This window comes from Odontesthes bonariensis, chromosome 24 (genome assembly GCF_027942865.1).
Source record: "Odontesthes bonariensis isolate fOdoBon6 chromosome 24, fOdoBon6.hap1, whole genome shotgun sequence".
Classification (NCBI taxonomy): domain Eukaryota; kingdom Metazoa; phylum Chordata; class Actinopteri; order Atheriniformes; family Atherinopsidae; genus Odontesthes; species Odontesthes bonariensis.
The window spans coordinates 13,202,946-13,229,324 of record NC_134529.1 but is presented as its reverse complement, the minus strand read 5'-3'; the positions used below and the strand labels follow the sequence as shown (position 1 = coordinate 13,229,324).

The following is a 26,379-nucleotide window of genomic DNA, read 5'->3' as shown; positions in this document are numbered from 1 at the left end:
GGGTGAGAAAGACTGATAGCGACCGTGCTATGTGCACGCAAGTGAGATCAGTTAAGTGTTGGAGCAAAGGCAGATACCACACAAACAGTAGCCAGTGATACCATAGTCTTAGTTGGAGGCTGGCGGTGGTCAGGTGAAGAGCCTGGCTTTACAACTGCGCTGTCTGTCCCTTCTCTCTGCTGAGATATATCCTGGGTGGGAGATCCCATGTTGCTCTTTTCACCTTTGGTGGGTTCTATGAGAGAAAGCAAGTCCACATAAGTCCATTTCTGAGGAAAGACACCAGTGTTCAATAATCAGTCCTTGGAAACTTCTACAACCCAGTTTTTTTATTAATACTAACTTCCTGTTGCATGAATTACAAACCCTCCATGAGCCTAACAGGCAAACACTTCAAGGATTATAGAATGGTGTTAATGTTTTAGTGGGTTGTGCTAAAAGAAAGTAAAAAATAAAAAGACAATAATGTACCACACATACTATTTCATACTAAAATTCTTGCTTCCTTAATGGCTTGGCTGCATAATTTAGACTGTAAGGTTTTCATACCAGGAATATTGACCTTTGTCATTCAGAATACAGTATATACAATACAATCTTCACCTATAAAACTGAAATCCCCGCAGATGAAAACGATGCTCTACATGCAACTTTTTGGCAGATAAACGCAATTTAGTCTCACAAATGTTTTGCTGTCAAGGTGCTTTAAATCCTTAAATACTATAGTTATTGCATGTGATGACTGCTAACCTTTGTTGGCATGGAAGTAGAACACAGGAATTAACACATGGCCCATCCCAGTGTTGCCAGCTACTTCCTTCTCATAGTCCAGAACAGACAGACGTATTAATACATCTGGCTTGGAAGCCTGAAACTGAATCGTTCCCAGGAGGTCCGTTGTTACATGGACACAGTAACTGTAGAAAAGTTTCAGATGATGTAGGTACTATTAGTCTCAGACCACAATTCATTTTGTCCTGTATTGCAAACTGTAACGATTCACTTGTTTGATTAGTATAAATGCTGTCCATGAAACCCATCACTCTCTCACCGGCATATGAGATTTTCATTATTAGGAATGTAATATTCCTGGAATTCCCTCACAGAGAAAGTCTCAAGCAGAGTTTGACTGGACGGTGTTGGAAGTGGTTCCTTTGAGCCTATCAAGCGCATTCTCCACTTGGTTCCAGCAGGGAGTAATTCAGGCGTTACAACCTCTGCTAAAAAGGTATAACCAAGCTGTGACAAAAAAAAAAAAAAGAAAAAAAAAATTCAATCGTGAAATTAAAATATCTGAGAGAAGTTTATTACAATGCAGTAGTACAGATGTTATTAAGGAAAAGTATCTTAAGGAGCTTTTCATAGATTTATTGAATTTTCACAGTTAGTAATGACATGAAGCAACAACTGATCCTACAAAACGATAAATATGTTTGAAGCATTCCTAAAGTGAAGTAATTTGTCTTGGTAAACAGTCAGTATGCTAACATTTCCAAATATAAGTTTATTAATTTAATTAAGTTATGAAGTTGAATCATTTTTTGTATCCACAGACCTTATTTGGCTGAAAGAAATGGGGTGCCACCTTGTTGAATAGCATGTCAATCTCCTGCCTTGTATCATTATTTATGACATGCAGCAGACATTTAGGAACTGGGAAGTCGACTTTTGGTACCAGCAGCATCCCCTTAGGAACAAGGAAAACCTGTCTGTACAAAAAATAAATAAATAAATCGGACAATTGTTCCAAGTATTTTTTCTTCCATCACAGCAATACTTTCCTAACCTTATTGCTCTGGCAGTGCAAATGAGAACTCATAAGCCAACATTTAGGCATTCCGTAAGAACAGACCATCACTTATTTACATCAGGTTCCAACAAGATTTCCCAAGAAAAGGTAGAAAACTCTCTTTCACTGCCAAGCCTAACCTTTAAGCTACACATGCTTTCTAACCTAAAGACCAAAACCCAGGAGTTGGCCTTCTCTTGAAGAGATACGGAATAATCAGCAAAGGTGATTCTGGTCGATTCATCCTGTAGACAAGGGTAGAGCTCTGCTTTCTTTTCAGAGTTTTCTATGATATACCTGTGCAGGAAACACAGAGGTTGAGAGCACATTTAGAAACATACATATACATACATATTTATATATGAACAAATATATATATATAACTTGTGTGAAGTAAAGAAAAGATCTATTCTCAGGGGATGATATCCCAAAACTTATCCGCTATGTAGCAAAAAGTGAATGAAATCCAGTCAACAAAGGGATCAAAAGACTGCACTGGAGGAAAGGAAATGCACTTTGCATCTCGGCTTGAAGTGGATGTTTCTGTCAGTAAAGACAAACACATGCTCAAAGGTTCACAACACCCAACAACAAACCCCCTTTACACTCCATACACACAGTGTACAAGCTTTCAGTGTTCATGCGCACAAATACTTCCCCAGGCAGCAGGTCATTCGGCAGACGCTGCAAGCTGATTGGAACGAGAAGAGTATAAACAGCAGATGGTACCACTGGGAAAAGATGGAACTCAATGTGGAAAATGCTCCCTGCATGGCCCCCACAGGCTGCCACAACCAGGAGAGGGAGCAGATATCTGGGCATGCAGTGCAACAGAAAGGCTAAACGCAAGCCATACAATCTACACGGCAGTGGCACAGGAGAGCAGTAGGGGTGCTCTCATATTCTTTCACTAAGGACATTTCTGTTACAGGATATCTGTAACATTATATGTATAGCACAAGTGTATAAAATCAACATTTTTCATGAGTCATTAAAATAGCGTATTTTTGCAAACTGTGTCTTTGAATTACCGTAGCAAGAAAGCAGCTTGTTTGCCTGCATCTGATTCAATCTTCGGCCACATGTCTAAAAGAATCTTGGATGCGTTAAGGTTCTCCTTCATTCCTGAATGATGTAAACACGCATGCACACACAGACACACACAGAAAAGTAGCCACCATTAAAGATGAAAGACAATCCATGTTGCTGTCAAACACGTGAAAAAAAATCAAAGCGGGATGGAGGAAAAATGCTGATAAACAATAAGGTGCAACATGTTCATGGGCACGTGTGTCAGTTAGGGTGCGTTTGTTCCCACAAGTGAAAGAAGTGCTTCGAGGAGACGGCTAAATAATAGATTTTTTTTTTTTTTTTCACAGCTGACATATGGCAACGTCGTCTTCACATTCTTCCATCATGCAATCCTCCTTCTCCTCTGCTCTCTTACGCTTTCCGTTTCACATCAAACCTTCACCGTGCGCCGACGCTCGTTGATGTGAAATGCATTCCAATTTTTGCAGTTAAAGAAAGAAAATACACGGAAAGATGGAGGGACACATGAAATGGTGGAAAGACAACAAAATGTACAGAGCAACGGAGAAGAGAGATGTGCAGAAATGTGACTTGCCAATGAAAAAGATAAAAAATGTGCGCTGGGGAGTTTGGCCATTTAATGTAAGAATTAACGAACAAATGGCTTATGAAAGTGGTGGTGTTAGACAGCCACTGTTCTTAAAGTATGTTTGAGGTTTTGCCATTACTTTAAGTGCCACTCTGAATGGTGCACTTTCTACTTTGATAAGTAAATTAATAGATTCTTAGAAATGACAAGCATGTTTTATAGAAGTCAAGCTGTTCAGCCTGAGTGTGTGTATGTATGCTGCTGTCATGCAAATGGCACATAACAGCGTTTTTCAGCAGAGCTGACGGATGGTGTGACTATTCTTGATGTATGGAATGCTCACGCCACTTGTCCAAACTATGACAAAGAGGATAATCTCACCAATGCTGCAAAACGCTGTTGTTTTTTTGTGCTTTGTCTGCATTAATATGATTGTCCATACCCCAGCAGGTGACAGGTTCACATGTTGTGACAGGAGAAGCCACAGTTAGCCTCAGGCAATAGCAGTAAACAGAAGACGCCCAGGTAATAAGTCACCTCTAGTGTTACCCCAGGGATTGACAGTGGTTCGGTGCACTTTCAGGTTACAGCTATTGTTATTACACCACCACAAAAAATTCATATATCTACAATTTGCACAAAACAAAACCATGCATTTAAACAGTAAACAAGAAAAAGATACATTTTTACAGAGGAGGGGCTCCTCAACTTCATCTCTCAGTATAATCCCTTATAATTTCCTGGAAACTATTTTCCATTCCCTAGCCTCCTTTCAACTTTTAATTCAAGTCGCTGACGAGCATTTTGAATGTGGCTGAAAGAATGTTGTGTGCCTGAGTTTGCTGTTATATTTAATCTACATGTGTGGCAACCCTTCATGTGTCAGAGTGTATTAGCAAGAGTGGCAGCCTCTTCAATACTTACTTGTCCTTCTGCTCTGAGGCTCAGTCTTTAAGTACATACCTATTTATGGGCATTCTCATGTCAAGTCTATTCACGATTGTATACATCAGTAGAAAGGAAATTATACCATCTATCATTTACTTGGGGTCATCTTACTTGAATAAATCATCTCCAAATGTGTTCATGCGCATGTTTACCAGGTCTTGAAGCCTTAAGGACCTCTCGCACCAAGCGCCCTTTGAATCCAGCTTGCAGAATGGTGACAGCCTGGACCTCCTTGTCTGTTGGCTGCCTATTTCTCCAGATCTCTGGTGGTTTTGAATCTGTGTCTACTATCACAGCACAGACACAGGAAGAAAAAAAGAAAAAAAAACGAGAAGTGAGTTAAAAATTAAGACAATGGAATACAACTCCATTATGGGCATGTTAGAAAAAAATAATAAAATAAAGGCATTTGCAATGAATTACTTCGCAAATGATGGTATATTCTGATGTCAATGATAATTTGGGTTGGATAGGAGTCATACAGTAATTTAATGCAGTGATTATAGCAGTTATATAAACAGTTAAAGGGAATGATATGTTTGCACGTATAAATATATGAACATGGACAGCATAGAGGAATCAAACACACAAGACCTACATATAGGTGAGTGTTCCTGTGGGTGAGAGGCCAAGAGGGAGGGGTCAGCAGTGAGGGCCTGCACAGCAAACAGCTCTTCTGCTGTCAGCTTACGGCCCAGAGCCTCGCGGACCATGAGGTAAACAGCTGAGTTAAACACCTAGTCCGCAACACACACACACACTTACTTTGCAAAGTTGTGAATATACTTCAAACAATTCTGAATATATGACTATCACGACAGGCCACGTGTACATAAAACCTGATCCCTAAAACCACTGTTGTGCCCAGATGAGTATGTATTATTCTTCAAACATGCCACCTTCTAGCTATCAGAAACAAACAGGAGAAATGCAGGAAACAGTCCAAAAGTGTAAAAACACTAAAAGTTGGCAACAGGTAGTGCGGAGACACAAAAAAGAAAATCTAAACCAGGAACACTGAGAAACAAACAAGAAATGGGAACAAAGCTTGACTGAACAATATGAAGAGAAACCCAGCAAGGAAAAAAGAAAACAGGTCAATATGTGTACTACATGACTGATGAGGACACAGAAACAAGATGTGGAGGAATGGACTGAGCGATGACAGGAGTGGTGGAAAACAAAGGCACGTGGACTACGAGGACTACATTTTTCAAAACAAAGCTGAACAATGTTAGGCTGGGACTTAGCTACGCCACTTTAACAATAGCTAAGCATGGCTGCTAAATTCTAGATAAACAGTTATCTGGCAATTAATGTGATTGATCTGATCAGACGAGCATAAACATGGCCAAATGTGCAAATACTGTACTTGCAGCAGCTATCATAAAGCCAGTAAGATACCCGTTTTGTGTACAGTCTGTGTGCCATTATAAACACACTACCTTTTGGTGTTCCCATTTCCCCTTGGTGGTGTTGATGTTTTGGGGGCAGTGAGTCTCTTCCAGGATCTTTCTGAGTTCTGGCAGCTCCTGCTCATCCCCAAAGGAAGACACCACTCTGGACAGTGCCCTAAATATGGACGAGGCCTGCTCAGTGAAGCGAGCACTCTCCTGTTAAAAGAAGAAAGCAGAAGAGAAGTAACTCTATTTTGGTTATTGCTACAGGTTAAACTGAATGTAAGTTAAATGAAACAGTATATAACACCAATGTATCTCTGTGAAAATCCATAGCGAAACAAATCAAGACTATTTGGAAATATGCCAAAAGTAAAAACTATCCACAGCGGTGGACTGTGCATAATGTTTTTTTGTTTTTGTTACTTGTTTCCATCACATAAAACACACCAGCACTTCGTTTCATCCACCGCAAGTGACAAAAATAATTCACTTTTTTTTTTAAAAAGGAGAAAAAACTATTTTGCTGCCAAGTTTCTAAATTAAAGTTGGAAAGAGTTGTATCCAAAGTTGAGAGAAATTTGCAACCTTTCTGACTACGTGAGTATGCAAAGAATCCATAACTTTATATAAAAAATGAAACAGTGTATCTATCTACAAGCAGCAGGAGGCAGATATTAGTATTCACTGCGTTGGTTGGTCTGTGCGATGAAAAGATGAAAAACAGTGTACCAGTTGTGCAACATCTTCTTTACGTGATCTTATTTCTGGACGTATCAACTCGCAATATTCACCCACAACATAACTAAAGAGACTGTTGTCTTCTGAAAACTGAATAATAATAGCATTGTATTAAAAATATTGAAACTACTAGAAGAATGAAAAGTCAGCTGGAAATCAAAGGTTTGGTCACCTTTGTGAGGTGTGACATGATGGTTTCCTCATCCCCAAAGATGAATGGTGTCTTGCTGCACAGGTGGACATGGTAGCCCAGTGCTGCATGTGTGTGCATGCACAGCACATGGCGCCTGAAGGGAAAAGAGACGACTTATTGTATCTGTTTAGAAAAGCACAAACTGCACTATTTACTGCACTATCCTAAACGATTAGGGTAAGGGTTAACCCTTAAAAAAGAAACTTTGAAGTTTTCTTTTGTCTAATTTCAGCTAACCAAGTGCCAAGCTGAGTTCAGAGGACCTGATCAGCCATGAGAGTTGTGTCCCACTCCCTTGGCTCCATTAGCTTGACGTAATTCAGCCATCACAGCCTAACTAGATGGATGACCACGATGGCAGCGCTTGGCTGGTATTTTAGCAATACACTAGAGGGAAATAAATGAGAGTGAGGAGAAAGAAGATTGGGAGTGAAGACGGGAAGAAAAAACTAAAAGAAAATTAGCACAGAATGGCGTTATAAAAAAATTAAAAAATTAAAGGAGAGACTTAAACAATAACAAGAAATTGATAAAACAGTGAACTACATACACACACAAAGTGTGTAACTCATTTAACAATGATTGCTGTCAAGTAGCTTCAATATATCAGTTAAAGTCTCTTGGAGAGAAAGCACTATGGGGCCTTGTGAGATGAGTGCCTTGTGTGTGATTACGGCTCAGTGGTAATTGCACTGCTGCATACTTGCACCTGACCCTAGAAACTAGGCCCTCTGCTTCTAGGCCAAGTCACACCCATTAATAGACTGGGACAGATTCTTTTACTGCTTCTCAGAGCAACTGAGGTAGGCAGATATCCACTGCTTACATGATAGCCTAAAGAAGATCTCTGCACAGTTATAAAAATCAAAACAAAAGTGAACTGTAGCTGAGCAAAAACCAGGTACTCAGAAAGGGAAGAATACATCACTTAGGTCAATAAATGGTTGTGAGGTATGAGTAGGGAAATTAAATGGGATCTTTTATTTTTGATTTTAAAATGCAGAATGGCCACATGAATTATACAAATATTAAGTCTATTGAGGCGGACAATATTTAAGGAACCAGTTACAATTATAGAGTTTGACCCAGAATGGTGTGTATTATTCAGGCATCTTTATGTAATAAATCCAAGATGTGAAAATGTTTTGGCATCATGGATACAAGAATCAAAAGTGCTTCAATGCTAATTCTAATTTAAAAAAAACGCTCGATCAGATCCCTCATTAACTGCAGTAGCACGAGTTTATGTAGAAATTTCCTTTAGGTGTTGTTTACATGGGACAAAAAAAAATAGCTTTTTGAAGACTTGCATATCTGAACATAAGACTGTGTTACGTACACAAAACATGAACTATGCAACTGCGTGACCTCATGGACAGGCTAACCCCGGGTTTGCTGCATCACTGATGTTTTGGAGAATTTGGGGAAAGTCACATATTTATATATTTATTCCTATGTTCTGCTCATCTGAGAGAGGTCAGACTTTGTTGTTTTGTTGATGTTGCTGACCTTCCAGCACTGATGAACTGCATGGTTGGTCATGTCTTCTTGATAGGTCACATTTGAAAGATGTTTGTATTCTTCACTTTTATCTCTGAAACTTCTGAAACTTTGAAGCCTACTTCTTTATTTATATCTAATATGTGTTAGTGTGTGCAGCATTAGGACTCCTATGCTCAGAAATTTTGACCAATGCAACCCAGAACCCTCAATCTATACAAGTGCTGTCTTACCCTGAGGGTAGGTTGAGCACAGCTGCCTTTGAGTAGGTGGCCTTGATGGTGAGAACAGGCAGCTGAGATTGCAGACATGTCCAGGAGTGTGGCAGGATGATTAACGCAGCAGATGTACGTACTCCAACCATTTCCTTTCCTGTGAGGTGAAGGAAGAAAAAAAACAAACAAAAAAAATGTGTTGCATAAAATATAACTAATAAAATGTTCATACAGATGATGGGTTCGATTTGTGCACTCGTTCACCGTAAGTTTACTATAAAAGGAGTCAGTTTTTATTCATGAGTGTGTTCTCATTTCACCTTTAATCTTATGTTTGAATAACTCTTATGTGTCGTATTTTGAAACTATTTTGGCCAAGATGGTCTTGCGAAAGAGATCTTCCATTTCAGACAGATTCCCATTCCTACTTATTCCTTCCTCAATAAAGGTAATAATAATAATAATCATCATCATCATCCTTATTATAAACTATCATTATTACTATAGTTACAGCTACTGTCAATGCTTCAGTGGGTCGATATATCGCAGTTGGTGCGTTATTTATGTGAGTGTCCACAGAGAAATGCGAATTACAACATATCTTCAACCAAAAACAGCACATTGTTGGTCATTTCAGATGTATTGTGTCTGTATCCTACCTGCATTATTTTATATGACAGGTAACTATGAATAAATGGTGCATAATCACAAAGAACTATTGAAATCAAGTAGTGTTTGAAATGCATCAGCAGCAGTCTAGTCCTATCCACTACTATCCAGTACTCTATGTGATGCACTGACACTATATATTGAGCGAGTGAAGAAGCGGTTTAAACACAGCAAGAAAATCCACGTGCGTGCAGTTAAATCCTTACTCTCCTCAGCTGGATCTCTCCAGAAACGAAGAGCAGAAAAGTTGATGAGAATCTGTGAAGGTTGCAGGCTGTCCACACACAGGAAGTAAGTGCCTCTCACCTCTGCACACTGCAGGAAGAAACACACGCATACTGTTTGAATATTAGTTTGAAGGCAAATGCAAAAGGTGGGAATGTAATCCAATTGTTGGGAGTTATATTAATGAGCTCAAACAGCAGAGTAGCTTTTGAGATGACATCTGATTAGGACCGATAAAAGTCAGTGAATTTAGTAATGTCAGCTAAGTGTTAAATATGAAGAAGGATACAATCTGAAAGATTAAGATGAGAATGCACATAAAATCTATTTGCCCTGTGCATGCATGTATGTCTTTGAGTGTCTGCAAGAGTACTTCTAGGCTCGCGACAGCCATGGATGCAGAGGTAAGACAATGTGTAGAAGAGCCAGTGCAGCTGATGCCTCCTGTAGTTTTGGGTAGGACGGTGCTCTGCTGACAAATAAACAACTAAATTACTGTAATTGCAATATATCCAGTAAAATGACCATTCATTTTCTCAAAGCACAGAAAATATGTGGAGAAAGGCATTAAAAGTTTGAGAATTTCCAGCTCGAAAGACAAAACCAGCACAAAATAGTACCCGACCTTAAAATGTGATTGCTTGATTTGATGTGGGTAGTTTTGTGGTTTGTGAAAGACCAGGAGGGTTCTAGAAGAATAAAAACATGTTTTTCATAATTGTCTCTCATCCGTTGGTACGATATGGTAATATTTGTATTTTTGTGTTTAGGTGTATGTCTCACTGAAAGCATTCTGCAAAGTCATCAAGGTCCAGCCATGTCTTCTGCAGGATGGGTCCGACAATAGTTAAGGGTTCCTGAGTTACAGGCTTTTTCATTGCAGTCGTTGGCCTATCTGGAAGGGAGTTTTAAAGAGTGATTTGGGCTTCTGATGAATTCTGAATAAAAAAAAAAGTTTTTTCTGGAATGAGACATTTGTTTCCCGAACGCAGGTTTGTAACAACCTCCTTGCTTAGAGATGGATAATGAAGTGTTTTGTTTGATATCATAATACATCATACATCATAATAAAGGGAAAACATATCCTTGTAAAGCTGAGTATCAACCAAGACGACTGGTGTTTCCCACACCACACTTACTGCCAAGTGAAAATGGAGCTGCAAGTGAAATGTTACATTTCAAAATGCTGCGAGTAACAAAATGCTTGTGACTCATATCAAGTTACCCCAGACTCAAATCATTATCTTAAATACACCGAGCAAATTGGCCAAACTCTCACATAAAGGCAGAGTGTGAGCACACATGCACATCCATACTCCCACTCACAGACTCCCTCTATCCCACTGCATGCTGTGCGAAATCATAGACATATGCACACAGACACACTCATCCCCAAAAACACACATGCGCACACACAAACAGCCTGCCCCCGAGCTCTACTTGAAGCTAGAGTCTGATCAGTAAGATGAGGCGGCAAAGGCCAGCGTCTCTGCTGCTGAGCAATGGTGGTCTGCTAACTCAAACTGCAGGTGTTACTAAGCAACTAAACGGGGGCAGAGAGGAGGCAGGGAATTGGTTTGTTGTCACAGGGCATAAATTCAGTCCTATCTTCTTTTTCTTCCTATCTAACTGTCTTGGCCAACCGATGGAAGCATGGAGAGAAAGATGGATGAAAATTCTTCTAAACACGTTAACTGGGCTATGCTGCACTGATGCTATTCAAGCGCTCCAATAAAAACGACCTTCAAGACATTTGGGGGTTTTTTTTCAATAAAAGATAAATAATGAGCATCTTGCATTTTGGGAGCTTAGAGTTCAACCTCAGGTAAGATGATCTTGTATGATTCTTCCAACAAAATTGAGGTGCAAAGCATTCCAGAAAAACTGCTTTTACCATTGGAGATGTCATCAGTGTCCTTCTTCTTGCCCTCTGCTGTAACCTACAGGGACAACAAGAGGGGGGAAAAAAAGGGAAAGTGAGGGAGGAATGAACTGTGGGATGCTGACAGACTAGCACTGCAAGAGATATGCTTCCACCCTCTGGTGATTCCATGCCAGCTGTGGTGTTGTGCCATTCTCGCCCAACACAGAGACACAGTTTAATGTGACAGGGGCTACTCCTCCCCAGCTAAAAACACCACCAGGGAACACCAGCTCTAATTTAGTTTGAATGCCAGTGACATGATAAGTTATTAGTTTGTTTAGCATGTTTGTAATTTTAGAGGGAATTTATGCAATAGCTCTTCTTCCATGCCTATTTTTCCCTAAATATAAAAGGAATACAGCTAACGAGTCATATCCCTAAAATAGCATATGGACTGAGCAGGAGACAAGGAGTTGGTGTGGTCTGGGAAAAGGGCATTAGCAATATCAAAGCTAACTGCAAAGAGTGGTGCACCTGTATCAACTACAAATTTTGATCAAAAAATGCTCCCTGGAGGAAAAAAAAAAAAAACTGGAAAGTGTCCAAAAGTTTACTCAGCTCTGAACAAGAATTATGTCTTTGTATCTGGGTAACTTCAAAGCAACCCCTGCCAAGACTTCACTGATGACTCAATGTGTGTGTGTACAGCTGTATGTGAGTCACTACTCATGCAAATAAGTACCCAGAGATGTAGACAGACGGAAAGAGGCACTGTCATTGGGATCCACACTTGACCTTTTCTCCACCACTGCAGAAGTGCTTTCCTGAAACTGAATTTCAATATGTATGTTTCTGTGTGCATGTTCATAAGAGTGCATGGAACTCTCAGTTGAGCTCCAAGGCTTGGTGGATCCCAGGCATCCACAGCGAACCATCTTATGAGACTGCTTCTCTGTGTGTAGAGAGGGTGCATTGAGACCAATAAAATTTAACCAAATGGATTTTACATGCAAGACCCCTGAGACTTTTAGCTGCTGCTTTCAGAGGACACAGTAATTTTCTTTTTATCTCCTGTGGTCAAATCACTCACGGGTCGATAGTTGGAGGAGAGCACATGTAAACGCACTCTTCAAGGGGTTTTGGTTCACACAGGGAGATTGAAAGAGACTCCCCATATTTCACATATTCCCCTGATGGTTTTTGGAAGTGAGGAGAAAGTAAAAATACAACTTAAACTCCAGAGTGCTTTGGTGATGTTGTAATTAACCATAATCCAAATATATCAGTGGTTAAAACAGCGTGCTTACAATAGGATGTAATGTTTTAACCCATGCTACAGTTGAGTGAGTGGGCCACTGAGGGTATTATATGACAGAAAGTTCTTCTATCCTGGAGTCAGGCACAGGGCTTGATTTTGTTGGCCAGGGTTCACAGGAATGGTGGGAAGGATCAGATAAGAAATCCTCCTCGTTTCATTCATCGTCTCTCAGCACGTGGTCCAGCATGTGCTGGTGAAGAGCAGGGACATCCACAATAAATGCGGCACACACAAAAGGATCTGAACAAGTCCCTATGCACACACATCAAACGACACATCAAATTATCATGTCTACACTGCCCTAACCTAACCGCTATATAACTGGTCACAGTTACACAAGAGGGCGATTTATATGAACTCTATTTTTTCCTCTGTATGCTAGGATTGAAGTGTAATAATGAAGCCCCCAGGAGATGCAGACACTGATGGCTCACCGTCTAATTGCACTGCTTTTTTCATTAGCACAGTACGCGACCTCTCCCTGTATGAAACCCACGCACCCTGTTCACTATCACCATACACCAAAGAGCCTCTTTCACCATCTCCCTCCATTTTCTGCTCTGCTTTCGTCCTTCCCTTCCCAAATATCACTTTCTCCCATTTTTCATTCCCCTTTGTTTTTATTTGTAGAGTACACTGGTCTCTCCTCTGCATTCCTTGCTTTCTTTGCTTCTGTCTCCATTTCTGTGTTGGTCTTTGTTTGGCGCTGCTGTTCTGAACCCCACCCCCTGTTATTTCCCTTTCTGAACTGGTTCTCTCTTTACTGCAGATGTGCCCCAGGTCAGTAGTGGCCTGGCTGGGAGACAACAGAAGTGACTTTGAGAGTGGGTGATGGCAGCCTTTCTGTCACTGACAAGCAAAGCTCTTCAGCTGCATTTACCGGATAGACAGAGGTGTTAGGGAACAGAGATGAATCCATGACAATAAGTAGTAACAAGTGGTGACTACATTTGACAGCAGCTACAGTGTTAGCTTTTCTTCTTTTTCTTTAAAAAAAAACATTATTACTCGAGGTCTAATAGATCCTCAAAGCTATTTAAGTAATCAGTGTATTCCCTGTAAACAACCATCTCTTAAATGTCTATATTAATAATGTGACCAAACGGGCAGTAATTCTATGCACCTCTTTTTGGTCAATGTTGTTTGGTGAGTTAGTGGTGCATTCAGCTACATCGAGCTCAAGGCTTTTCTGACATTCAGGCTCCTCTCTCTCAGTGATGGACATCAGAGGGGCTCCATGGGAAAGCTTCCTTGGAGCACTCTGTTTAGCCTCTCTGAAACACAAAAACCCATATTCATTTTAAACAAATATAACGTATCATGTACAAATGAGTCATCCGTGTCAAATTATTGTCATCAAGTTACACCAGGGCAGCATTTCTACCATTCCACTCATTTCATGAAATAAATCACAAATAAAATTAAATTAACTTTGTCTTTTCCATTTGTTCTTTCATGTCATTTCTGACTTATTTACCCAAAGCATATAAAAAAACATTTAATTTAATTAGCAGGGTGCTAGTTCAGTGGGAACAAATATTTAATGTTAATTGTTACTGTTTATAACTATGTGAGCTTTGAAACTAAATAATTAAGCGAATAATTTACATTTCAAGCTGCCACACACAAAACACTCACCTAAGAAAAAAATCATGTAATTATGACAATATTTTGCATCCCAATACAAAATCAGTATTTGTGCTCTCATGTGTCCACAGAGACATCGAGCCATAGTTTACCAACAGAAAACCGAGAAGATTTATCAGATTCTTTATCAGATTTAGATTACTTCAGCGGTACGCACAGCACTGGAATGGAGCCACTGCTGCTGTTGGAATGGTAGGAGAGAAAAGGGCTGGCAACCTCAATGCACTGCTCTGATTTCGGCAAATTGAACTCTGCAAACAGAGAAAAGAGAAAACCTCTAAACATCATGCCTACACTGCTTGCTCTCACTCAGATTTTGCACTGCATTTTTCAGTCGGAGAACAGCTGATGTCAGATTTGCCCGAGTCAACAATTATTTTAAAAACAGATGAATTATAGCTGGCCTCCTCATGTTTTTATTTCAGCATGCTGTTTTGCATGCCCTTTGTATTGAGGGTTCCAAATCCCGTGCATTTACTCCCACTTTTTGCTCCAGTTATATTCATTTATGACACTCACCTACACGCTGTGAAGTTATTCTCACTTTTCTTTTTACCTGATAATCTCCCCTGCATTCTCCTCCTGAATCCCTTTCACTACCATTTTATTTCCAAACATAATCTCAACTTCTTTTTAAAAAATGCGTGACTTTTTCTTGCTCTCACTTACTCTGAGGTTCAGATGAGACGGTAATCTTCTTGTGCGGACGGATTAGTTTCCATTGGGGCACGGGTGGAGGTTTGGGCGGCACCTCCAGTTGGCATGCACGGGTTCTTGTCAACAGGACGACATGGCTGTACAGCAAGGATAAGCCATGACGACGTAGAAATTCGGAGGAATTTGCCTGCGTAACCGCACATTAACAAGTGCACAGAAATGAACATACATGCAGTACTTAGGAGCAATGCATGATTGCGGTTTAAAAGAGTCAAAACCATTATCCTAAATGTACAGTCAACACCAACCAGAAGAAAAGACAAGAGATCATTTGGGTTGATGATCAGAGGAGTGATTTTACACCTCCAGCCGAGGACTGCTCTGCAAAACTGCCCTCCAATTAGGTTTATCATGGGTGTAAATAATAAAAGTGAAGCCTGTCGAGGCATAGCATCCAAATAGAACATGCCCCAAGATCACAAGCAACGTTTACAAACCCACTAATAATATATTTCTTCATTTTGGGTTATTCAAAAGAGGCAATGAAGATGTCTGAATATTCCAAAACACAGTGATGTCAACATAAATGCTCTACCTCAAATTTAAGTTGCTCAGATCATTCATAGGTGGAATATCTATGTAGTGACTATCCTGTCTCTCAACTTATAAGGAAAAAATAAATAAAAATCCCACCATTTTGCCAAACTCTGAGGAATTGTTATGTAGTTGAAAAGGGTAGAAGCTGGCACACACCACCACTTCAGGGGAGCCTGAGAAGCAAAAAGAATAATAATGTAAGCACAGGTAAGCTCAATGGCACAAACAAACAACAGCAAACGCAGTTCAGCAGTTCAAACACGTAGTGTGACTGACATTACAAAGTATCACTACACAATAGTTTATTTAGAGACTGAAATGAACAAACTCGTATCAACCATCCCCATCTCATGAAAAATGATATCTACCAAATATTCAAATCAGAACAAAATGAAACCCTGGCAATTGAAAACACTGGTAGCATTTACAATCATAAATAAGACAACAGTGCGTATTTATATGTATGCTACGTAGGGGGCTGTTACCCCACATTGTGCATCTTAAAGTATATCGCAAAAGAAGACATGAAAAATCAATTTGACAGGCCATGGTGGGGAGAGATGGGAGCACCGCTAGGCTAATATAAAGGCTGCACATTAAAAATTAAACGGAGAAGTGATTCTCACACTGCATAGTGACTTATGCATTTCAATGGAAGATCACGGTAAGCACCAGGGAAAGAATGTGTAGGTTGTGTGTGTGTGTGTGTGTGTGTGTGTGTGTGTGTGTGTGTGTGACAGCCTCACGCAGAGCATTTCCTTTAAGCAAAAATGTCCTGTTAAGAAATACAACTTGCGTATGCATATCATTACATAATGTTAATATCCAACAGTTTAAGTTATTGCACACAAGTGGGATTATAGGAGAGTGTAAGGGACATTTCATCAGAAAGAGCTGGTCTGTGAATGTTAGCTCAAGAGAGAGAAAGAGGTCAGATCAACGAGGCAGTTAGAAAAAGACTGAAGGAAAAGAGTGTTTTTTTTATGAATAACAAATAAATAAAGTAGTCATTTATATCACACGTTATTTTTGCACGTTTCCCTCAATTTTCACCATTAGAGGTCCAGGTCATTTATTCAAAAATTTAGCTTGTAGAACACTGATTCAGTATAATTACCATGCAGAAAAATCCAAAATGTCTTTAAATGTTTTGTACAGCTTTAAAAGGCCTCCGTGGCAACACTATGACCTGAAACAACTAAAACCACACACTCATTTCAGAGGACATATTTCAATCCTGCCTTCATCAGGAAACCACACTTGACTTGGGAGGCTCCTCTGCCCTGAGGGAGGACCAAATAATTCACCCTTCTACTGCTCCCTCTGCTGGTTTATTTATGGTCCACCATACATGCATTAACCCTCTCTGCACTCCATTATAGATGAATTTAGAAAAACAGGAAGTGATTTTTGAAGCAAGAAAGAGGCAGGAGGGCAGTAGATGGTCAGCACAGGGGGCACAGAAGCATTGTTAATCAATGAGCATTTTCTGTCTTATCCTTAAGTAAAGTGCCAGAACAATTTTGTAATTGTTGCTATGGTTACTTCTGCGACTGTTTGACAGAATGAGATAAAACTGATAAGGACACGTTTCTGTAGGACTATAAAACACTTTCTGTCATGTTTGCAAGTGCAGCGTGAAAAATGGATAAAGAAATATTCAGCGAGCATAAAATACAGCATAAATGTCTATATATCACAAATAAGATAGGGAATGTAACACAAATATGATGATACATAAATCATTTAGCTTGGTCTGTACATAGAAATGATCATAGTAATGAATGATTGATTACACTGACTCCCTCATTTAAATGAGGAAGCAGAGTCTGTAACTAATATTTGTGTTCGGGAATGTGCATCTACACATAAATATGTGTCTTTCTGAGTGTGTGTGTGAATGTTTAGCACAACGGAGACCTTTAGTGTTATTTGGCTCTGGTAGCAGACTCATTTTGTCCCTTTCAGTGGAATCCGACTCCACAGCTGGATCTGGAATCTCGGCCTTTGTCACTGGCGGACTCTCATCTCGGTGTTTAAATTCAGGAATGGTGTCTTGCAAGAAACCCCAGATTTTTCTTGAGTACACCGACCTGAGAAAGAGTGAATGAGAACATGATTAGTTCCACGTAATACTTTGATCACTTTATAAAGATGCAATCTGTTGCAAATTGAAAAAAAGAAGCTTTATTGGGTTTTTTTTGTCTAAATGTTCTCTTGTCAAACTAACATGACCACTGCAAAACATTTAAATACAACCAGTAATTCCCTAGTAATTGCCCTCATATCTATTATTCAGGTTTCATACATAAAGACTGGTTTGATAGCAGTGTTTACTGTTTTTAGTTTAAAAACTCAAACAATGCCGTTTCTGCCTCTTCCTCTGCATCGTGTCTCTGTTTATCGCATGACAGTAAATAAGCGTTTCTTAATCTTTACGTGCATAAGGCTGTCTTCTCTCTACTAAAACAGTCTCTGCAGAAGATATTATTGAGTACGGAACTTCACAGACAAAACACACAGACAGACCTAAAATGGCGAGGCATGACGTTGGACCAGAAACAGTAATTACAAGTTGGTTCCTAACTTTACTTATCTGATTCTTTACAGATTTGTGATTGATTTTAGCAGCGGTAACACTAATCAATCACCTTAGCTTAACACACCAAGAACAGAGAGCACTGTTTTTTTAGCAAGTGTAAGAAGGAGAGTCATGTCATTTTATGTGAAGGGCATCACTTTGTCTGCTGTTTTGACGGGTTTTTAACACTCAAGAAGTCAGTTTAGTCCAAAACTAGAGCTGGGCGAGTTAACTCGTTATTGTCGCGTTAACTCGTTAATTATTTAACGTCGATAAATATTTTATCGCGCATTAACGCAGTGTTTTTGGGGAGGGGCTTTTGTGCCTTTAATGGATAATGCTGCGTGTACACCAAGAGCGACCTACACTACCTGAGCGCCGGAAATCATTATTTCTCTATGGAGGGTGAGCTAACTGGGCGACCAGAGCGGATTCGCCAGGGGCGAAGAGAACTGAGCTACCAGAGCGGATTCCAGCGATTAAACTCAAGCTAACTTTATGGTAATGAGCTATGACGCGGTTCGGCGAAAACCAATGACAATCCACAGATTGTAGGGGTCCGACGATCCGCGGGGTTCGCGGAAACAGACGTGTAAACTTTGGTTCCTATCCAAACAATAGTCGTTTAATCCTGAGACTGTTGCAATTGCTGTGTCAAGTGCTTCAATACAATAGTGTAGTAACCCCACGCATAGCTTTCTCACTGCAATTAAGTTTTATTTCGGATTTATTTCGGATTTTATTTCGAATTTAGTTTATTTTTCACAGCTGCCTCTGCTATTCCTGCTCTTCTCAGGTGTACCTAATGTAGTTTTAAATAATTTGTAACGTGATGTATATCTTGTATAACAAATTGTAAATAACAACACATTTATTCGTGTCCCTGCCCTCACTTTCCTCATGTTTTTTTTTCGCGGGGGTGCTGCACAGCCGCGGGGCCTTTAAAAATTGAACATTCTAAATGTGACGTCACGAGCTACCAAAGCTACCAAAGCAAATTCTCAAGCGAAGCTTCTCCAGCTACCTCCGCTACCAGGTAGCGTAGGTCGCCCTTGGTGTAAACGCAGCATAAGAAAGTTCAGAGAGACCGGAAGCAGGGGGCAGAGAGAGGGGGAATGACACGCAGACCAGGGCCGTCCGATGCGGGACTCAAACCGGGTTTTTATTTTGGCTTTTATTTTGTAAAAGTCTGTTGCTGTCTGCTGCGGAACCGGAAAAGAAAGTAATTGGTGGATCCACCAAACATGGAGAAGGGTACGGAACTTTTACTCGGCCATTTTCATTTTAAAGTTCTTCCAGATGGCGGAGTCGAGAGAACCAAAGTCATCTGTAAATACTGCCAAGTTGAATTGTCTTATCACCGTAGTAGTTCCAGTCTAAAATATCACTAAAAGGCAAAACACACAACTGATACCAGCAAGTCATTCAAGGAAATAGACAGTGGAGCGAGGCTTCTACATAAAAACTACATAAAAATGCTGATGTTAGTGTGTGTTTGCACAACAAATGTTATGGCACTTTCATTCATATGGCAGTACATTTAAAATAAAACTAAATGCTAAAAGCTATATACTACTTTTGAATTCATTTTTGGATTTTGCGTACAAATGCGATTAATCGTGATTACATCAGGGAAATCATGTGATTAATTAGATTAAAAATTTGAATCGTTGCGCAGCCCTATCCAAAACACCTGCAGTTCATATCTCCAGAACTTACGATTGCCAGTCTGAAATGATATATTAAATATACAAAGTTTTAGCATTACAATAGTGACTGCTGTTAGCCACATTCAAATGTGAGTCAGAATGATAGTTTAAAGTCAAGCAAATAGAATTGGTAACAACAACAAATATCATCATACTACAGTGAATAAAATGCATTCATGCCAATAGAGTAGAATTGCTTTTTGTAGTTGATGTGGGTCTTATGTGTCGGACTAGTGTGAAACGCAAAATGGGCATTATTGTATGGGTTTACATTTTCCTAGTTAGCAACAGCTAATCTTAGAAATCAACATTTGATCCCCGATTTAACAGAAAACCTATCAAATGTTAAAAGTGTGGCATTTTACTATTTCAAGAAAAAAAAAACATTAGCTCGTTTTGAATGTGATGGCAACATCTCTCCAAAAAATTTGGGATGGGGCAATGCGACTGGAAAAGTAAGCACTAAGTCAGTACTAAAAAACAAGAAAGAAATAGCTGGAGGAACATTTTGCAGCTACATTGAGTAATTGGCAACAGATCAGTCACATGATTTGGTATAAAAAGAGAACCTCAGAGAGGCAGAGAATCTGGACACATATCTGTGCAAAATGGAAACAGCTAAAAAAATCGATTTTGGATCCCTGTGATCTTTGGGCCCTCAGGTGACACTTCATTAAAAATAGACAATACTCTGTCATGGAAATCACTGCATGGGCTTGGGAACACGTCCAAAGATCATCATTTCTGAATGCAGTTCACCATCACATCCATAAATGCAGGATTAGGCCCATTTAGAGAAGAATATGTGAACAGGATTCAGAAACACTGTCATCTGCTCTGGGCCAGAGCTCATTTAAAATGGGTTGAAGCAAAATGGAAAACTTTTCTGTGGACAAATTGAAATTTTAAATAATCTTTAGAAAACTCTACATGCTTCATCCTTCAAAGGGGAGAGGGACGCTCAGTTTAAAAGGCTGCATCTCTTATGGTATGGGGGTACATTAGTGCTTATAGAAGTGGCAGCTTGCACATCTGGAAAAGCACCATCTATGCAGAAAGGTATATGCAGGTTTTAGAGCAACATATTCGCCCATTCAGACGTTTTTTCAGGGTAGTACTTGCATAGTTCAGCAAGACAATGCTAAACCCCATGATGCATTTATTATAACAGCATATCTTCACAGTAGAAAAGTCCAGACTGCAGACACAACAGTCCTTTCACTAACAGAAAATATTTGGTGAGTCATAAAATACGAAATATGAAAAAGAAGACCCAGGACTGTTGAGCAGCTTCAGAGCAGACAAGAATGGCACTAAACTGTTCTCCTAAAGGTCCAGTAACCGGTCTCCTCAGTTCCCAGACATTCATATCATGGACTGTTATTAAAAGAAGAGGAGATGCTAAACAGTGGTAAACATGTGGCCATCAAACTCAAGATGAGCTAATATTGGTCGTGAAATAGGAAAGTTTAACATTTGGCATGCTTTCTATATTCAATTCAGAATAAAATATTGCTTTTAAGAGATAAACAAATCGTTGGATTTTGTTTCTATTTACATTCTACAAAGAGTTACAATTGGGCTTTTATATTTATATATATATATAAATGATTTTAGCTGATAGAACAATTTCCCATATCATTTAAAACATTTGCATATGTTTGCATGATTTTGCATAAACATATTTTTTCTAAAATAGCATTCCTAAATTGGAACATTCAAATGTTTGACTTTTACTGGTGAAAACTACCAGAAATTAGATGGTCTCACTGTGATTTTCAAAGGGGAAAAATGTCAAGCCTAATTAATTAATCAATTAAACACTAATGATGCCAGTTTAAGGAAAAACTGCTGTATATATCAAATATAAAGTTTATGTTAGAATATAGACAGAGATTAAGTCAACAGAGATAGATCAACCATTCAGAACCTTACTTTATTGGGCTGATTTCTGGGATCCAGCCAGTGAGGGTTTGGATAAAGGTGAACACACCCATCTCCCTGCTTACTTCAGTCACCGCACTGAGGAAGAGCATAAAATAATGCATAAAAGCTTTTTGAAACAGAGCAAGCACAAGCATATGTGCAACAGATGGGAGAGTTCATTTGAACCAGCTGTATGCCACTGCCACAGTCTCAATTAGAACTGCTGAAGTCATGGTTTTAATCCTCGAAAGTATGCATTTACTTGGTGTTCAAAGTTCAACTAAAAGAATTATAACTGAAAGCCCTATCTTATAATACTTCACATGACTTTAGGAACTGTGTTTCAAAGTGTATGTGCATACTTTACATGTCAAGCAGAGAGAAATCTAACTGTCCATTACTATAGAAATATTACTCTGCACCAAAGTGAAGGAGTCCTTAAACTCAGATCCTCATTAAAAAAAAGGGACATTCTTTTTCTGAAAAGCACTGGCAAACACCTGAGAAAAGTTTGGTTCTCGTTCAGAACAAAGAACTTTCTTTATGGCTTATAAATGATTCATCAAATGAGAGGCTGCTCTGTTTCCTGTTCAGGATGAAACATTTATGTCTGGACTTTCTATGGACACTTGCACGGCTACCTTTAAACACGCTATGATGCCCCCTCACAGGTATGACCAGTGTCTCATCTCTGCCTGTCAACCAATTCAATACAGAAAATGGCCCTCTTTGGCAGTTATTGTGCATGTGTGTGAACTTTAAATTGTTTAGCTGGCTTTGTTTCCACAGGTGTGGGGATTGCTTGTATGTATGCCAACTCAAAAATCTACCTACTGATCCCGAATTTTTGAGCATTTATATTGAATGCATTGCTATAGTTTAAGGATCTTTACTGGATTGTAAATTAAATCCATATAGGTTTCATTTTGTTAATGCATGTTGGTTGTAAAAAAATGTTTTTCATTGTAATTTATTTGAAATTGGGTAATAGTCCTAGTCTGTATACAGCTTTATGTCAGCATGGTTACTACAAAGAGTTAGTGTAACTACTTTGTGAGTCTTACATTGAGACTACAATAGATTACCATGGAATAGTACTAATATGCTTACATAGTTTCTCTTGGAATGTTTAGTCACTTACTCTGCGCAGGCTACTTTAATCAGAGCTTTAGCCAGCAGCATTGGCCAGAGCTCTGACTTACAAGTTGAGGCAGGGAGAAGGAGGTTATTCTTCTCATCAAATGGCATGGAATCATCTATGGTTATCTTTCTCCAAGAACCCTGACAGATAAGAAGGAGAATGGTAGAGAGAGAATAATCAATGTCTAAGAATGTCAAAGGCCTAAGAAAATAGATACTGCTGTATTACTTTGTATTAGTCACATCAGAGAAAATTAGGTCAACCTTAAAGGAAAGCACATGTTTATTGAATGTATACACAAGCAGTTTGTAACGATATTATTTCTTACATAATTGAGCACAAAAGACTCAGACATACAGTATTTAGCAATCCCATTAACCACTTATGTGAACAAAATAAAGGCACAATTGTATCTTTCTAAGCATACAGTGAAACAAAACATGTTGAACAGCATGTCACAATCCACCAAACAGAAATTCATTTTTTAAAAGAGGCATAATCTCAAAGAATATCTGTACTATCCGTGGCAAGAAGTAACCGGGAGTAAATGTTACTTTGTGCATTATAGTCAAATTCACAGCTGCTGTTTTTCCACACTTGCAGCTATTTCAGAGCAGGTGCAGCTCTGCATTGCTTCAAGAAGACCACTGAAGTAGTCACGCTCATTACCAACGTGTCATTAATGATTAACTTACTACCGGCTGAACAGTAACATAAATGAAAGCCTTCATAGATTTATAATCCTCATAATTACTTCTCTTATGCGTTAGTGCCAATGTTATTGCAAATGTTCAAATGCAAAGATTATGTAAATAAGAGATTTCTTCTCTGATTTCAAAGTGGACCATCGGTGTGATTTTCATCTCTTACAATAAATACAGAGTTCATCTTTTTTTGCTAACAATCGTGTGTGTGTTTCACACTGTCTTATATTACGTCTCTTATCATTAGCAAGCCCATGCTTGCATCTTAGCATCTTAGGCACTGCCAGAGTTTGTTACAGTATGTGTCGGATATCTGCAAGCTGTCTCGTGGAGTTTCACACTACTTGCAAGGAAAAGAAACACAAGCAGGCAATAATCTAACTGACTGTTCACAGCTGTGCCTTTCTTTATCTATCAGAACAGTGTGCACAAGCAATCCAAATTTATGTTGGACGCTAGCACACTCCATTTCTCACTTCTTCTTCTATTTTCTAGTCAAATGTTTTCTCCCCTTTGAGGAGCTTGATGTTCACATGATGAGGTGAAATACAGTGCAAAATGGCAAGTTACAGGAGTGAAGACGATCAGCAGGAGGAGAGAGGTTAAGTTAGATTGTGTAAAACAGGGTAAGAGAATCCAAATGCATATCTATATCAGTGTGGGGGGGGAAACTTGCTAAAGAAAAAATACAGGTGTGCAACAATAAAGAAACAGATGAATGAGTGATAGAGAAACGGCTTAAAAGCAAAACTGGGCAAGGAAATGGGAATGGTGTGTGGAAGCTGGGTACTTAATGCAATCTCAGTAACTATCTGTGAGGATGCTGCGCTTGGCATGGGAAGTGATGCTTACAACTGTTACATACTTGTTTGGCAAAGCAAGTGTCCCAGTGTCCCAGTCTTATAAAAAGCCGTTATCATAAGCTCTTTCATGGTGGCTGACTGTTAACCCAAACTGTTGTGCAACAGTACATACCCTCTCTTAAAAGACACAGAGACGTAGGGTCAACAGCTTGGAGATCGAGCAACTTCGATCTGTATCTCAGTGATGTGGTCATCTTTAAAGTAATACTATGTAACATTTCTACCATAAAATAACAGCTTGAAAAAAATTGTGCGGCTAGAATGAGTTTTAAAATTACGATTGGCCTGTCTCCTATGCTCTTCGGGGGTCTAGTTGGAAAAACTGCGCTATGTAACTTTGCTGGACCGGCCCGGGAGGTAAGCGGAAGTACTTTGACTTGCTTTCTGGCACACCTACCGCAAAAACAAATAGACCCCTCTCACGCTCCCAGGTACATTTGATTACTCTTACCTTCTCGGTCGACATAGCTTGCACCTTCTAACTCCTCGCCGGTTCGTCAACAAACGTGAAACGTGAAAGGGTGTTGTATTTACGACAGTGTAACCATACATTGCCTCCAAGCCTGTAGGGGGAGCTCCATAATGGGCTTTTTGAGAAGTTACATTGTATTGCTTTAACATGGAACAAAAATCTGTAAAAACCTCAAATTTACACATAACCATAATGAATGATGCCGCCATGGATAAAACCCTACCGAGGGTTGGGCTTGCTCTAAAGGTCGTTTTAAGTGGAGAAATCCAACTCCAGCCTAGCTCTCCAAGAAGCAGCTGACTCGTGTTAAGGCTTATCTATTCATCAGGCAATGTATGAAGCTCCACCACTTTTGGCACAGCAGTAAGACTGATTGATTTGAGCTCTGAGAGGATAAGGTTCTAATCCCCTCCCCCCTCTATGGCTGAATCCATCCCTACTCCATTCTCATCTAGTGAATAACAAAGAAATGTAATTTAGTGTCATCCAACTGTGCCCCGTAATATGTGTTATTAATTCAGGGGCGATAACTTCTTCTGTAATGACCTCTTCTGCAGTTTTTGTATATCCTACCATGACATGCATTTTAGTGAAAAGGATCAGTATAAAAAGACATCTAGTTGTAATTGAGAGCCAACAATGTATGCTGGGAATTAATAAGTATGGGAGGATGTGTGTGTGCATCTAAGTGTTTGTGTCAGGCTTACCATCCAGTAAAGCCTGACCAAGTATTTTCCGTAGTTGTTGTAGAGTGGCACGTGACCTTTTACCACCTTACACAGCGAGTAGATGTGCTCCCAAGGTCTCCAGACATCTTGCTGTGTGGATGCACAGTTAGACAGCGTCCAAATAATATGAATCTCACTGACGATCCACCTCATAAGCTTGATGGGACATGGAGAAAACAGAGGAGGGGAAAAGGAAAAAAAAACAAGAAGTCTTCTTATCTTTAAATCTGTGGGCTGAATTCTAAATATGTGATTATCAATTTAAAAAAAAAATCAATAGAGCACTGAATTACCCAAGTCTACTTCCTCTGTCTCAGCCAAACACGACTCTGCTGACACTTGAAATAAAGTACCCACATAATGGCTAATGCTGGCCAATATAAAGAGCAAAAACTATGTCGAAAACTCACCTCACAACAAAACAAATGGTCGTTGGGAGAGACCAGGTCAAAGGTCATTTGGTTGTCAACAACAGTGAGATCCTTAAATAAAGCACATCATTGTTTTCATTATAGACACATCATGAACATTTGCAGCATTCTTGTAGCATTCAGGCTGTTCTGCAAAACTGTGGCATTAATACAGAGCAGAACCATCTCTTGTAGCAACACAGTGGACAACCAGCTTCATAATGCTGCTGTCACCTGTTTGAAACAGGTCATAAAAAAATCACCTACAAAATGCTCCTCTCATCCCAATGTCAGAACGGGTCTAACCTCACCATGACCCTCCCAAGACTGGGGCTGCATTCTGACAAACCAAGTTAATAGACTCTACCATGTTACTAATTAAAATATGAATTAATAGGTCAGATGATGGTGAGACAGAGTGCCTGCAGGAGAAGGGAGCATTTGTTTTCCCCAAATGCGAGCAA

At 39.5% G+C, this 26,379-nt stretch overlaps 1 protein-coding gene across 3 annotated transcripts in view; it reads right to left on the bottom strand.

The window, feature by feature from the left end:
• The window catches only part of adgb (androglobin), a 38,857-nt gene that overhangs the window by 10,964 nt on the left and 1,514 nt on the right, over window positions 1–26,379 (bottom strand). For 2 of the 3 annotated variants that reach the window (XM_075459520.1, XM_075459522.1), the window contains exons 4-28: window positions 25,916–25,987; window positions 25,485–25,661; window positions 22,739–22,878; window positions 21,607–21,693; window positions 17,302–17,474; window positions 15,478–15,554; window positions 14,797–14,971; window positions 14,285–14,378; window positions 13,604–13,754; window positions 11,193–11,238; window positions 10,082–10,193; window positions 9,924–9,987; window positions 9,672–9,767; window positions 9,280–9,388; window positions 8,423–8,561; window positions 6,669–6,783; window positions 5,804–5,971; window positions 4,957–5,095; window positions 4,511–4,645; window positions 2,821–2,914; window positions 1,955–2,086; window positions 1,556–1,709; window positions 1,052–1,239; window positions 751–917; window positions 102–235 (exon numbers count right to left, since the gene is read on the bottom strand). In XM_075459520.1, the coding sequence (XP_075315635.1) occupies window positions 102–235; window positions 751–917; window positions 1,052–1,239; window positions 1,556–1,709; window positions 1,955–2,086; window positions 2,821–2,914; window positions 4,511–4,645; window positions 4,957–5,095; window positions 5,804–5,971; window positions 6,669–6,783; window positions 8,423–8,561; window positions 9,280–9,388; window positions 9,672–9,767; window positions 9,924–9,987; window positions 10,082–10,193; window positions 11,193–11,238; window positions 13,604–13,754; window positions 14,285–14,378; window positions 14,797–14,971; window positions 15,478–15,554; window positions 17,302–17,474; window positions 21,607–21,693; window positions 22,739–22,878; window positions 25,485–25,661; window positions 25,916–25,987 (3,138 nt within the window). The remainder of the gene's footprint in view (window positions 1–101; window positions 236–750; window positions 918–1,051; window positions 1,240–1,555; window positions 1,710–1,954; window positions 2,087–2,820; window positions 2,915–4,510; window positions 4,646–4,956; window positions 5,096–5,803; window positions 5,972–6,668; window positions 6,784–8,422; window positions 8,562–9,279; window positions 9,389–9,671; window positions 9,768–9,923; window positions 9,988–10,081; window positions 10,194–11,192; window positions 11,239–13,603; window positions 13,755–14,284; window positions 14,379–14,796; window positions 14,972–15,477; window positions 15,555–17,301; window positions 17,475–21,606; window positions 21,694–22,738; window positions 22,879–25,484; window positions 25,662–25,915; window positions 25,988–26,379) is intronic. The other variant, XM_075459521.1, reaches the window with a different exon arrangement.